The sequence below is a fragment of the Mastomys coucha genome, unplaced genomic scaffold, assembly GCF_008632895.1.
Source record: "Mastomys coucha isolate ucsf_1 unplaced genomic scaffold, UCSF_Mcou_1 pScaffold7, whole genome shotgun sequence".
Classification (NCBI taxonomy): domain Eukaryota; kingdom Metazoa; phylum Chordata; class Mammalia; order Rodentia; family Muridae; genus Mastomys; species Mastomys coucha.
The window spans coordinates 26,226,030-26,239,047 of record NW_022196913.1 but is presented as its reverse complement, the minus strand read 5'-3'; the positions used below and the strand labels follow the sequence as shown (position 1 = coordinate 26,239,047).

General features: G+C 43.8%; 1 protein-coding gene and 1 non-coding gene across 2 annotated transcripts in view; one reads left to right on the top strand and one right to left on the bottom strand.

Moving 5' to 3' along the window:
• The first annotated feature begins 1,795 nt into the window (after positions 1-1,795).
• Positions 1,796-1,877, top strand: Trnas-gcu. Its single transcript has one exon. It is a non-coding gene; the product is annotated as a tRNA-Ser (tRNA).
• Positions 1,878-12,845: 10,968 nt separating this feature from the next.
• The window catches only part of LOC116082540 (histone H2B type 1), a 7,803-nt gene continuing 7,630 nt past the window's right edge, over positions 12,846-13,018 (bottom strand). Inside the window, exon 2 of the mRNA XM_031359452.1 lies at positions 12,846-12,997. Coding sequence (XP_031215312.1) covers positions 12,899-12,997 — 99 coding nt within the window. The 3' untranslated portion in view covers positions 12,846-12,898. The remainder of the gene's footprint in view (positions 12,998-13,018) is intronic.

Sequence of the window (13,018 nt, the reverse complement as noted above, 5' to 3'; positions counted from 1 at the left end):
GGATAACATGCCTGTAATCCCAGCTCTAAGCTGGCTGAGACAGGAGGATCACAAGTTGTGGGCCAGAAAGAGACCCTGTCTATAAATTAATAAATTATTTTAATTCCAAATAGTGAAAATCTTTGCCACTTCTAAAGGAAAATAAGAAGACTTTGTGCCATGCAACAAAGCCACAACGTAAAGGCTCTTCAAGGAAAAAGAAAATAACTATTCTTTGTGACTCTTGAATTCACAAAAACAAACACAAAGATGTTGGTGCACCCTTAAGGAAAAGAATCCTGACTGAACAGTTAGGCACTTGTTCCGCCCCGCTCCCCAGACCCATCCCCTGATGTTCAGCGGTGACTGATTTGCCAGGACCCCCGTGAGATGTCTTTCTGACCCGTTCCTTCCATATCAGGTTTAAGGATAGGGGTAATCAGCGACTAACTTCCTCATCTGATCCATAGACGTAGACATAACGTAACTCCCTGTTCACCTTTAGTGCTTTCCTCTGAAATCTCCATTCTCTTCCTTAGAAAACTTCCTTTCCGATGTTAGAGAAATGATTCCGTGCGGTTAAGAGCCTTCTTGCTTCTTCATAGGACCCGAGTGCAGTTCCCAGCACCCATGTCATATGGTACAACTCCAGCTCCAGAGGATCTCACACCATTTTTTTTTTTTTTGCCTTCTCAGGTATCCACACGCATATGCATATATAACCCACATTTACACTTACAAAAATAAGCAAATGAATAAATAAATCTTAAGAAGGAAGGAAGGAAGGAAGGAAAGAAGGAAGGAAGGAAGGAAGGGAAGAAGGAAGGAAGGAAGGAAACATGCCGGGAGTTATGTGGCTCCAGCACTGGGAAGCCTGAAGCACGAGGGCTGTTACCAGTTTGAGTTCAGTCCAGGTTACACTTTGTCTCAACAAAACAAAAAGCAATGCAAAACAACTTCAAGGGAACATTGAATTAGTAATTTCTATCCATGTTTATCTCTATCCTATTCATTATTCATTTACTATCACAAACAAAAACATCTGAAATAGTAATACCCACCTCTTTCCTTTCCAGAATCATCCTCCCTCTCCCTCCTTTCGTCTCCTTCTGCCTGTTCCTCTCTTCACGCGGGCGTGCGTGTGTGCGTGTGTGTGTGTGTGTGTGTGTGTGTGTGTGTGTGTGTGTGTGTGTGTGCCCACGCTTTCTCAAGCACCACCTTCCTTGGAAAATCAAATGTGGGATAGACAAGCCAGAAATCAAGGTCCCTCTAGTGCCGACGGCCTGGGTGAAGACCCCAGGGACCAAATTCTAGTACGCAGAAAACAGCAGATTCTGCAGTACTGTCTAAGTGATCCAGCGACCACACTTTCCTGGGAACTAGCTCCCCGGAGATCTGCGGCAAATCACTGGGGTGGAAACGCGCACGGGTCACGGTCTCCAGGGGGCGCTGCAGGCCAGCCAGCCCGGGCCCACCTCTGTCACGCCCGCCCTTGACACGCCCACCACCGGCTGCTGCACCGCCGCGTCCTCTAACCTCTACTGGGAGGGACCGCCCAGGATGCTCCTTCCGGACGTTCCCGTCCAGATCACTACTTTTCCGAATGCAGCGAAAGCATGCACATCCCAGCTCCTGTTGTTGTGGTTGTGGTTGTAAACGGTTGTGGTTGTGGTTTTTCGCCCCTCGCATTTTCTTCCTTTCTAGGTCATTCCTCTACGTACAAGCCACAAGTCCATGACTGTCCCCAGTGAGCGCTATCTTGTGGCCGGGCGCCTCAAAACTCTGGCCGAGCCACGTGGCTCCTTCTGCAAGTTCTGACGAGGTGGCCGAGTGGTTAAGGCGATGGACTGCTAATCCATTGTGCTCTGCACGCGTGGGTTCGAATCCCATCCTCGTCGGTCTGGGTCTTTTATTAAAAAAGGAAGATCTATACGTAGTTGTAAATTCAAGTCTAGCTAGAAATTTATATGTAACTATGAACTCAGTTGTCGTTTGCTTAGTATCGGCTTGGTTCCAGCATATGAAATCTTTCTAAGCTCTGTTTGGCTTTTAACCGTTGTGGTTCGCTGCATTCAGAAAAGTAGTGATCTGGACGGGAATGTCCGGAAGGAGCATCCTGGGCGGTCCCTCCCAGTAGAGGTTAGGGGATATGGCGGTGCAGCAGCCGGTGGTGGGCGTGTCAAGGGCGGGCGTGACAGAGATGGGCCCGGGCTGGCTGGCCTGTGAGAGAAGTGCCTGTGAGCATAGTGCCTGGTTTGATTGATTTAATGCAATTTCTCCTGGTGAGTTCCTTCCTGACCACTGTAAGAAAAACTAAAAAATCAAGGTGAGACTAGAGAGAAGAGGAAGAATGGGAAGAAGAGGAAGAATGGGAAGAAAAGGAGATCCAGATGAAGCTGAAGTCCGTTCTTTGCCTCATTTTATTACTTTAATTTCATTTTGGCATTTTCATTCATATGTATATACCAGTCCCTCTTTTAGAAATCAACTCTACCGTGAACACTGAAAAATAAAAGGTCAGAGCGCGTACAAACACGAGAACCATCATACCAGACTGGAATCATTACTGCCTATGTACTTTGTACGTAATGAAACGTAGGCTTTTGGATCTTCTAAGAATGGCTAGCACCTTGCAAAATCCATCTTCTAATTATGCTTTCCTTTACTATCAGTTTACCAGTTTTTAAGATTACGAACTCCCCTTCCTCCAGGTTGAGGAAACATCTTGTTAGAACAATCAAAAAGAATGTGGGAATAGGGAATGGATATTAAGGTGAGGGGAGGGGTGCTGTGAAACACTGTCTGATGGCCATAGCATGGTCGCTCAGCAGCAGTGGTTACCAACGCAAGATCAAAGCCCTTAAAAATACCAGCATGTGTGGGAGAGGGGACTGCTGAGGCTGCAGCCCCAGCTGGGGACTGACTGCTGGGGGAGAGTCACATTTTTTTGGATGGGAGTGGCCACTAGGTTGCCCATTCCCCAGTGGATGACTCACAACCATGTGTATATAGGGAACAAATTAGACCAAAGGGTAAATAAATAAATAAATAAATAAATAAATATTTTTCTTTAAAAAATCATGAAGATGGAAGGCACATGTATGAGGGGTCATTTCTGAGGAGATTTAATGGGGGAGTGGGATCAAAATACATTGTATGCATGTATGAAATTTTCAAAAAGTATATATTGTTTTAAAAAACTACTAACTGCAAAATTAAATAATCATAAACTTTAAAAATACACTGAAATTCATGCTAATATGAAATAGCCATGTAATTATCTCAGAACAACTTTTATTTCTTTCCATTTGTGAAATTCTTGTTTTACAAAATAATTTTTAGAGATTTTGTTGTTGTTTGTTTATTGTTTTGAAACTCGATCTCTCTACATAGCCCCTGCAGTCCTGGAACTCACTGTGGTAGGCCATCTTGGCCTCGGGCTTGCCTCTGCCTCCAGCTTAAAGGTGAGTGCAATCACACACAGCAGACTTTTTAAGTTTTGGTTTTCAAACACCACACAGGACAAACAGTTCACAGAGCTTAAGCACTCTCCAGGCAAGCACCTGCAAAACCGTCACAAAGGCATCTACATCCTCCTCAAACCCAACTAAGACTTTCTTTGCAGTTTCTTTTTGGTTTGTTTGTTTGTTGTTGGAGACAGGGTCTCACTACATAGTCCTGGAACTCTGTAGACCAGGCTCACCTCAACTCTGCCTCTGCCCCTCAGCGCTGACATTAAAGGCGTGTGCACCACACCCAGATCTTTACATTTTCTTATCACCAGTTCATCCTTCTTCACATTAAGGCTTACCCAAATCCATCACTTATATAACTAAAACTTCACTATTTATTATCTTCCAATTTCTGAGGACCAGGATGCTAAAAACAGGGTAACCTCACTGGTCCCTTTCTGCCTCAGCTTCCCTCACAAAGCTGCACTTGTGACACCCGCAGAAGTGTTAGGTGTGTGAGGGCTGGAGTACAGAGGATTGACCTGGTCATAATCGCTGACCTGGTTTTTGACAGGGTGTTAAGTATCCTAGGCAGCTATGGTCTGGAGACCTGGAGGCCATCCCCACTGATGGTCATTTGGGTTCTATGTGGGCAGCTTGCAATGTAGTGGCTTGTTTCATGAGAGCAGAGAGGGACAAAAATCACTTTCACTCATGAACTAACTTAGGAAGTAACAGGCTATAAGGGTCCATGATTTGCCAAAGAATGATACCCCAGACTCAAATAGTATGCAACAGCAAAGAGTTGTTTATTCAACAGAAACTCCTGCATGCAGGGGTCTCCCCATTTGAGAATGGAGACCCCCTGGTGGACTTAACAATGGCTCAGCTTTTGTTGTCAGGGGAATTCCAGGGAGGGCTATATCCCCTTTTACCTTGATCGATCAGCTCTGTCCCTAGGGGTCTGACTGACTCTAAATTTGGTCTCTAGAGTTTTCCCAGGGTGGTTACTTACTCATTCTAGCTGCCTATTCTCACTTCAGGCCAGAGGACGTGGTGTCCTCAGGTTGGCTGCCCGAGGCTGTGGCTGGCTGGCCACAGGTTCCAGGGTCCAGGTTCTCATTTCTGGGAAACAGAAACGTAGGCCTAGTCTCCCAAACTGCCTGTTTGCAGTCTGTCATGGAGTCAGCCTGGCTCTGGCTGCTGACTCAGTCCTCTCAAGGCTTGCATGTCCAGTGCATTTTATTCTTTGGAAGTGCTTACAGCTGTCTAATCCCAGTTTGTGATATTACACAAGGATCTAGGACGGTGGTTCACAACCTTCCTAATGTTTTGGAGTCCACTTAGATCCAACACAACTCAAACACCAGATTAATGCAGAAAACAAGAGTTTATTGTAATCGAGCCACTACTGATGGGTCAAAGAACTGACTTGGAAGCTGAACTGAGACAGCTCCTACTCCCCCTCCAACCCTACTCCTGGAGCAAGAATGTTACAGAATGTTGTGGTGAAAAAACAACAAACATCTGTGCAAAGTTACAGTTATATTTTTTCACTTATCAGGATTCAGGAATAGGGGACTTTCCTGGGACCATTTCTTTGTGGTTCATTTATCCTGTTCTCCCTGGTTGGTTTACTCAACTTTGATGGGGCAGACTTGCCTAGCATTTATGTTTCAACTTTCCAACCAGGATTCAGTTGACCCCTAGCTATAATGGGAGATTTATTCAAAATGGCTTCAGTTTGTTTCCCCTTACACTAATGCTGTGATACAGTTCCTCATGCTGTGGTGACCCTTAACCATAGGATTATATTTACTGCTACTTTATAACAGTAATTTTGCTACTGTTATGAGTGGCAATGTTAATATGTGATGTGCAGGATATCTAACAGACTATCCCTACCAAAGGGTTGCTCGATTCCCAAAGGGGTTGCCACCCACTGGTTGAAAACCAGTAGCAGAAGATGAAATCAACAGATGCCAGCTTAGAAGCAGTCTCCACACTTGAGAATCCTCCATTTCCTCAAGAGTTTCAAAATGGATTGTTTTGACTTTATAATATATGAGCTGGGGGCGGGGGGGAGAATTACAACCTTTTCTGACTACATAGAATATCTCACACAGCCAAAGCTAATGAAATGTAACCATGACCTCTTGGTTCTCACGCCTTCACCTCCCAAATGCTGGAATTACAAATGTGTGCCACCTCAGCTTGTGTCTGGATTGCAAGGGATCAAACCTAGGGTTTTGTTTAAACTGGGGAAGCACTATACAACTGAGGTACATCATCAGGCCCTTGGAATATTGATGAAGAGATTTGGAACAAAACCTTTTCAATTTTACATAATGGAAATATTTTCCAGAAATATTGTCGTTTGGTTTCTAGCCTTATTTTTGACGTGTCAAACACTTCAAATGTCTGCATATCAATATTTCTTTATTGCGTTTGAATGTTCTAAATGAAATATTACAGGACAAATAAAAAAAATATCACCTTGAGACTAAGACTATCACCACCACACAAATTACCAGTCACCTCCTTCAACCCTGGCAACTTGGCATGACACAGGAGTTTGAGACAAAAGACAGAATGGCTTTATTTCCCATGTTTGGCACTGTTGCCCATTTTGGTGCCTCGGATGGGCTGCTAGGTCAGCAAGAGAGGCTGTCTTAGTGAAACTAGAATGTGTGTCCCCACATGTTTTAATTTGTCCAAGTGTCTGATAAGGCTTCCTGTAAAAACAGCCTCCAGAAGGTACTGAATATTTAATTGAAATCAGATCGCCCCCCCCAAAAGTCTTGGATGTCGAATACAGTTGGGTGTAACATGAAACTGGGGCTATCATGAAGGGTTTGGAGCTACTTAAGTGGCTTGAAAATCTTTCTCCCAGACAGCCAGGCTGGTGCATGCCTCGAACCCAAGTACTCGGGAGGAAATCCTCAAAGCTGGCATCAGCTACTTAGCATGTTAGAAGCTAACATGGATTCCATGAGAACATGTCTCAAAAAAAAAAAAAACAGGCACATACACAAAGATAAGAAACTCTGTAACCATGTGGCCTTGGGCAATTAATTCACTGCTATCCGTATCTTTCATAAACCCTCTTCTGTACAAAGAGACTATTGGAGACAAAGGATCTTTTCAAAATCAAATATGCTATGCCACGGACTGGGGTTTCTTACGGGGTCCCTTGTTCCACGGGACGATGGGTTCTGGCCAGGTGTGCATGGGATTCAGCTTTGACAAACAGACACTACACAAGAAGTGTTCTATCTGAATGTATTTCTTAAAAAATGACATGAGGCTTTTACAATCATTGCAAAAGAAAAAAATGAAAAATCTGGCAGCTCAGTAGTCGAGATACATCTGAGGCCATCTAAAACACACAAGGTCTAAAAACAGCAACCATCTCCTCTAGACTGGTGCAGCACCCCCGGGCTCCGAGTATGTTCGGGCTACATGGTCTGGGCCAGAGTCCTGGGAGGCAGCGGGTGCGCCAGCCAGGAAAATAGAGGCTTGAATGAAGAGTCCTCAATGCTGAATCTTCAATGTTGAATGCTCAAATCTTGAATGCTCAATCTCTTGAATCTCGACTGGTGCTGCACCACACCCCCCACCCAGGCCCAACCGCTCTGGGCCCGGGGGAAGGGGGGCACTACGGACTCCATGAATCTAAGCCCTAGTCCACCTAAGTTCTGGTTCTCGTCCGAGTGTGAGCGAGTCCTGAATGCTGAATGTCGACTCCTAAATGCTGACTGTTGAATATTCTATGCTGTCTCTTTCTGTAAGCTTTAATGCCCTACCCACAATGCTGGAGGCAATTAGTTTGGATGGCTTAACATTCCAAGCCAGGGTTTGACTAGGACGCTGGAACATTGGTGAAGGTCAGAGAGCAATGTCCGAATTTTCTCTTTCTTGCTGTAAAGAAATGATATCTTGGTGGGCCCCTAACACACAAGTATGAGGACATATCTGGGCTACGTCTGAGTTTGGGGTGCCAGGCAACAATTCGGAGGCAGGAGACTGACTTTCCTTGAAGTTTACACCTCAAATACAGCTGTCACACAAAGTGTGCGTGGCAATGCTACTATGCTTGCAGTGGTTGAAACCAATGATGGATTTCTTTCGTGTTTTATTCTTACTGCCAATGTCATTTTCATGGTTTGATTCTTTACATAATTCACAGTAAAAGGAGCTCTCAGTGATGTGCTCTGAGCATCTCATGTAGGTACAAGTGACACTCATCTCTCTTGCTTCTGCCCTGGGCTCAGTACTTTGTAGCTGGCTGCCACTGTGGAAAGAGAAGTCAGAGGAGCAGCACAATGAGTCATGGGGAGTCCAGATGTACCCGTGTACCACCAACCTTCTCTCCTGGTGTCTTCAGATCACAGTTCTTAGTATAAGACATTGTCAGAGCCTGAGTAGGGAAAGCTGCCATATCTAAAAGTTATGAATTGTCTGTTTTCTCCCAGCATCGAAGATCCAGATCTTTTTAGTGTTTCCAGGAAGAATCAACAAATTCTGAAGTTTGCATGCTCAGTTCAACCTTGTGCTTAGATTACATGACCAGGAAGGGGATGAGTGAGACAGAGACTCCTATTCCTGTGTTAATGTGGGAGCCTAGAGAAAAGACAGCAGGACAGTTCAAAGGGACGGGAACAAATGGGCTTCAAAGGAAGCCACTGAAGAGCAACAGAGGGCAGAGGCCACAGGCACAGAAGTAGAGACTTGTCTGGCAAAGGAGGAGAATCTATTCACTGGGTGGGAAACATTCATCCAGGGAGGAAAGGACTGGATATCAATAAGCTGGGAAACGGTGTGTGATGGGGAGCAATAATTTGAAATCCAAGTTAGGAGGGCAGAAGCTCTTCTGAAGGACTTCAGCAGAGTTACATGAGTGAAGTGAGCTCTGCCCTCGGTTTCTTCCACTGTTACAGGAAGACTTAAGATGGTAAAAGATCAAAAAATCTAGAACTCTCTCTAGAAGAGAAAGGCTTGGGATGCTGGGACCTTTCACTGTACCAGCCTCTGTCATGGATGTGACACAGCAGCTCTTCGGAGGACTGCCATCATGAATGAAAGTATGAGTGAAAAAAAAGCAAGAGCAGGGACAATGGAGAAGATATGTCAGGTTGCTGAAGGAGAGGATGAAGGACGTGGAAGAAACATTCGCCGAAATGGAAGAAGGCATGCAAAATGAACAGTTGCCTCTTCACTGCATAATGTTGCCACTAAACTATGTGGTCTTAAACTACGGGTTGGTTCTTCTGGGTCTCGACTTCACCTCTGAAATGAAGGTAGTTAGGCTGAGGAGACAGGTCAGTGGGCCTCCGTTTCATCAGTGAACACATTGCTTTTTAAGGAAAGGAGGAAAGTAGTGATGCTAGTAAGAGCCACTGGGGCTCACTGGCCAGCCAGCCGAGCCTACTTGGCAAGTTCTGCTACAATGAAAGACCGTCTCACCAAAAAAAGATGGGGCTTACTGAGGAATGACGCTCAAGGTTGTCCTCTGGACCTTACACACAGTCACACATGTATACATGTAGGAATACCTACATGAACATACAGGTGCATACTTATAAACAATGGAATAAAAATAAGTACATGAAGATAATGATTTGTATTTGTAAAAAAAAAATAGATTGTGTTAAGTAAATAAGTAAATAAGTAAAACAATACGACTGACATTTTATTGTCCCCAACACATACTGCTGAAGAGATTGTGCCAATGACTGCATTGGAGTCTTTTAGAGAGAAGATCGAAGAGGCATATCTCAGTCCAAAATGGCTAAAAGTGGCTAAAGTAAGAAGTCAGCTGGATAAGGTGCTTACCTTATATGATAGAGATGACTGGGCAACTCAGATGTGAGTTCTAAAGACAGAAAGACAATCAGAACAAAAGAAAGAAAATAACAACAATAACAATAACAATAGATTAGGCAAAAGACAAGCAAAACTAACCTTTCCTGGCTTTCAGACCTGAAAGTCCATCCATCCAATGTAGTGGTCCCACCCCAGAAAGAAAATAGCTATTTATCTACCCAACCCTGGGTAAGGATGGGGTAGTGTCCACAGTACTGTCCTCCAGTACTGAGTCTATCTAAGCACAGGGGTGAATCTATGTTAGCCATATGGATAATCCTTATAAATTCTCGAGGTCACCCTCCTAACCTCCATTAAGTTGCACTGCTTAATTTAACCTTACATATGCTCAGTAAATGCTCTAAAAATTGAGCAAACTCCAAGCCCTTCTGTTACTTTGAAACAAAGCATCATTAGTTTTCCCATGGTTGCCTTGAACTAGGTATCATACCCAGGCAGGAGCAAAACTTGTGCCTCAGCCTCCCTGTGCCTGACTGCCGGTGTTTCTCTTCTAGAATTGAAATCCAGAAACTCTACTGAGAGTAAGGAAACAATGAATGTTTTCTTAAAGTCAAGTGTGTGTCAGTCTTTCCTAATCAGAGTCATACATTCTGGGGCCAGATAGATAACTCAGCAGTTAAGAGCACTTCTGATCTTGCAGAGGACCTGAATCCAGTTCCCAGCACCTACACTGAGCTTCTCAGAACAATCTGTAATTCCAGATCTGATATCTTCTTTTAGACTCCACAAGCACCTGCATTCACATGCACAAACCCATATGCATGAACACAGGTAATTAAAATAATAATAAAAAAAAATACCCAGGCATTGTTTAGCATGCCTTTAATCCCAGAAGTTTAGAAACAGAGGTAAGAAGAGCTCTGTGAGTTCCAAGCCAGCCAGGACCACACAGTAAGATCCTGTCTATAATAAGTATGTTTAAATATCTTTTTAAAGTTCTAAGTTCCAGCCACAGAGATATACAAGATTTATAACTATCTTTTTTTAGTATATTAAAAGAAAGTAAGGTTCTATAACTGCCAATAACCATTAATGAAAAACAGAAAAATGAAGAAATCTGCATCTTCGAAAAATTGAAGCTTGCTTTGTGTTTGACAAGTGAGAGAAAACTTGTCATTGAAGTAGGAGCACTCAGAGGAGCCATTTCAGATGGAATAAGCTCTCTTTCAGCAACAGTAAAGCAAATAATAATTACTTCATTAACTTATCCAGATTATATTGCCTTAGTTGGGGTTATTATTGCTATGATAAAGCAAGTTGGGGGGGGGGGTATTTGGCTTACACTTCCACATGATAATCTGTCATTGAAGGAACTCAGGATAGGAAATCAAACAGGGCAGGATCCTGGAGGCAGGAGCTGGCGCAGAGGCCATAGATGGTTGCTACTTACTGGCTTGCTTCCCATGGTTTGCTCAGCCTGCTTTCTTATAGACCCCAGGACCACCAGGCAAGGGGTGGCCCCATGCACAAATGGGCTCAGTCCTCCCACATCAGTCACTAGTTAAGAAAATTCCCTGCAGGCTTGTCTCCAGCCCAATCTTATGGAAGCATATTCTCGATTGAGGCTCCCTTCTCTCTAGCTAGCACAAATACACAATGACACCCAGACACTGCTCTAGAACCTCGAAATCTTAAGTGATCAAAATGTCCTACCCTCATTTCAAAATATGCCATCCACCAAACCCAACTCCCAAGGTATTTAACTTCTAGTGGAAATAATGGGTAAACGGAACTAGTAAGCAAATGAACAAGAAAAGAACGGTATGCCAAATCCCAGATCTTGGGATAAAAACTGTGATATCAATGAGGTGTGTGGATGACAAAATGTCAAAGCAGGCATTGTTCTTAAGATGAGTTTCTGTTTTCAGGACTTGGAAGTCCTTCCAGACAGAGTGGAGGTCCCAATTACAAAGGAGAATAGCTATGTGTCCACCCCACAGTGATGCCAAACACAGAAACCATTCATGCCTGTCCTTCCTCTCAAAAAGAAGAATCAGGCTTTTCTTCAGAGAAGATGCAGTAGCCATGCTGTAGGGTCCCTTCTCAGATCAGGTAACTGTGTGCTAATGAACTACTAACATATTTTGGTCACATTACTCATAAATAGAAAAGGGTTCCTTCCAAGAAGCTAATGAGAAAAGCAACAGGCAGAACCACATTAGGAACAGCTTTAACTTCAGTCCTTGAAATCCATAAAGCAGGCTAAGAAAAGCCCTGATTTTTGTCTTTACATATTGTATATAGGGTGCATGTAAAACTAATAAACATGGCTCTTTGTAGAATGCCAAAAATAAACACAGCTGGACATCTGTTAATACAGTGAAAACGTTTTAAAGATGACAAGGGCTGAGCTCCATGCTGACCTATGTAACCTCTGGATAAGTAATGGGACATTCCTGAGGAAAGATAAAACAGGGTGAGAAAAATGGCCTAACCTAAGTTATCCACCTGACAGACTGGAGCCCTAACTTCACAGACGGACAAGTTGAGAGACTGACTCCATCTTTTGGCAGCTTTGGTTGAGTTTCCCCAAGAAGTCATTTGGAGGTGTTAGGGTCATCCTAGGCATATGGCCTTGAGCTCATAAATAGTATGTCATTCTTTGTTCAAGTCTTTTTTTAACCGAGGTTGTGCCTAATCTGGAAGAATCTGGCTGGAGTTTAGTTTAGAAGTTGAAAAAAACCTAAATGACTTAAATACTCCCGCCTGAAGTAGGTAAGGGAAATGGGACATTGAAGACTGCTGGAAACAGACTCATATATGCTATTAGACCGTAGCTAAAACCTCCAGCTGTGTTATCCGAAATGGCCACAAGATGGAGACATATCTCCTCTACTAATAATCTTTGAAATGGAAGAACCCTGCTCTGACAACGCTTCCCTGGGCCAACAGTTACTTTTAGCTCTGCTCTTTTTGTGATACCCAGACACCGAGCTACAAGATTTGGGGCTACACTGCTGGACACTAAGCAGCTTTGTAACATGGAATCTCTTTACGAATGTGCTTATTGACAAAAAAGAGAAGTTATGTTCATTATTGAGACTGCATCTCTCATTTAAAAAACTGGGATAGACATGAAAACTGCCAGTGGTGCCCTTCCAAGTATCCACTACACATCCTTCTGCAATTACCAACACCTTCCTCATGTTGTCACACTATCTAATGGATTACTGAAGCAGGAGTCTAAACACTCCAAACACTGGCAGCAAGTTACATGAAATCCTAAACACCTGAAAATTCGTCTAGCTTCCTGTCCAGTTTATGGTTAGCACAGGAATACCCTCTCAGAAAGGGTACTATTTTGTTTCGTGGTGCAAGGGTAACATACCTACCAAACAAGGTGAGAGGACAAAGAAACGAGGAAACCAGTCACTCTGCCCTTGGGTATCACTGCAACCTATCAAATAACTGCATGCAAACTTACTACCCTTGTATCCCAGTATTCAGATAGCAAACTGTCTGTGGACGAACTCTAAAACCTGAGGATTAAAGCTGGCAGTAGACAAGCAACAGCTCTCTTTAAAATTGTGCGTGGCTCTGAAAAGAGCCTTTGGGTTAAAGCGAGTTAAACGAACTCACTTTCACTTGGAGCTGGTGTACTTGGTGACGGCCTTGGTGCCCTCGGACACGGCATGCTTGGCCAGCTCCCCGGGCAGCAGCAGGCGCACAGCCGTCTGGATCTCCCGGGACGTGATGGTCGA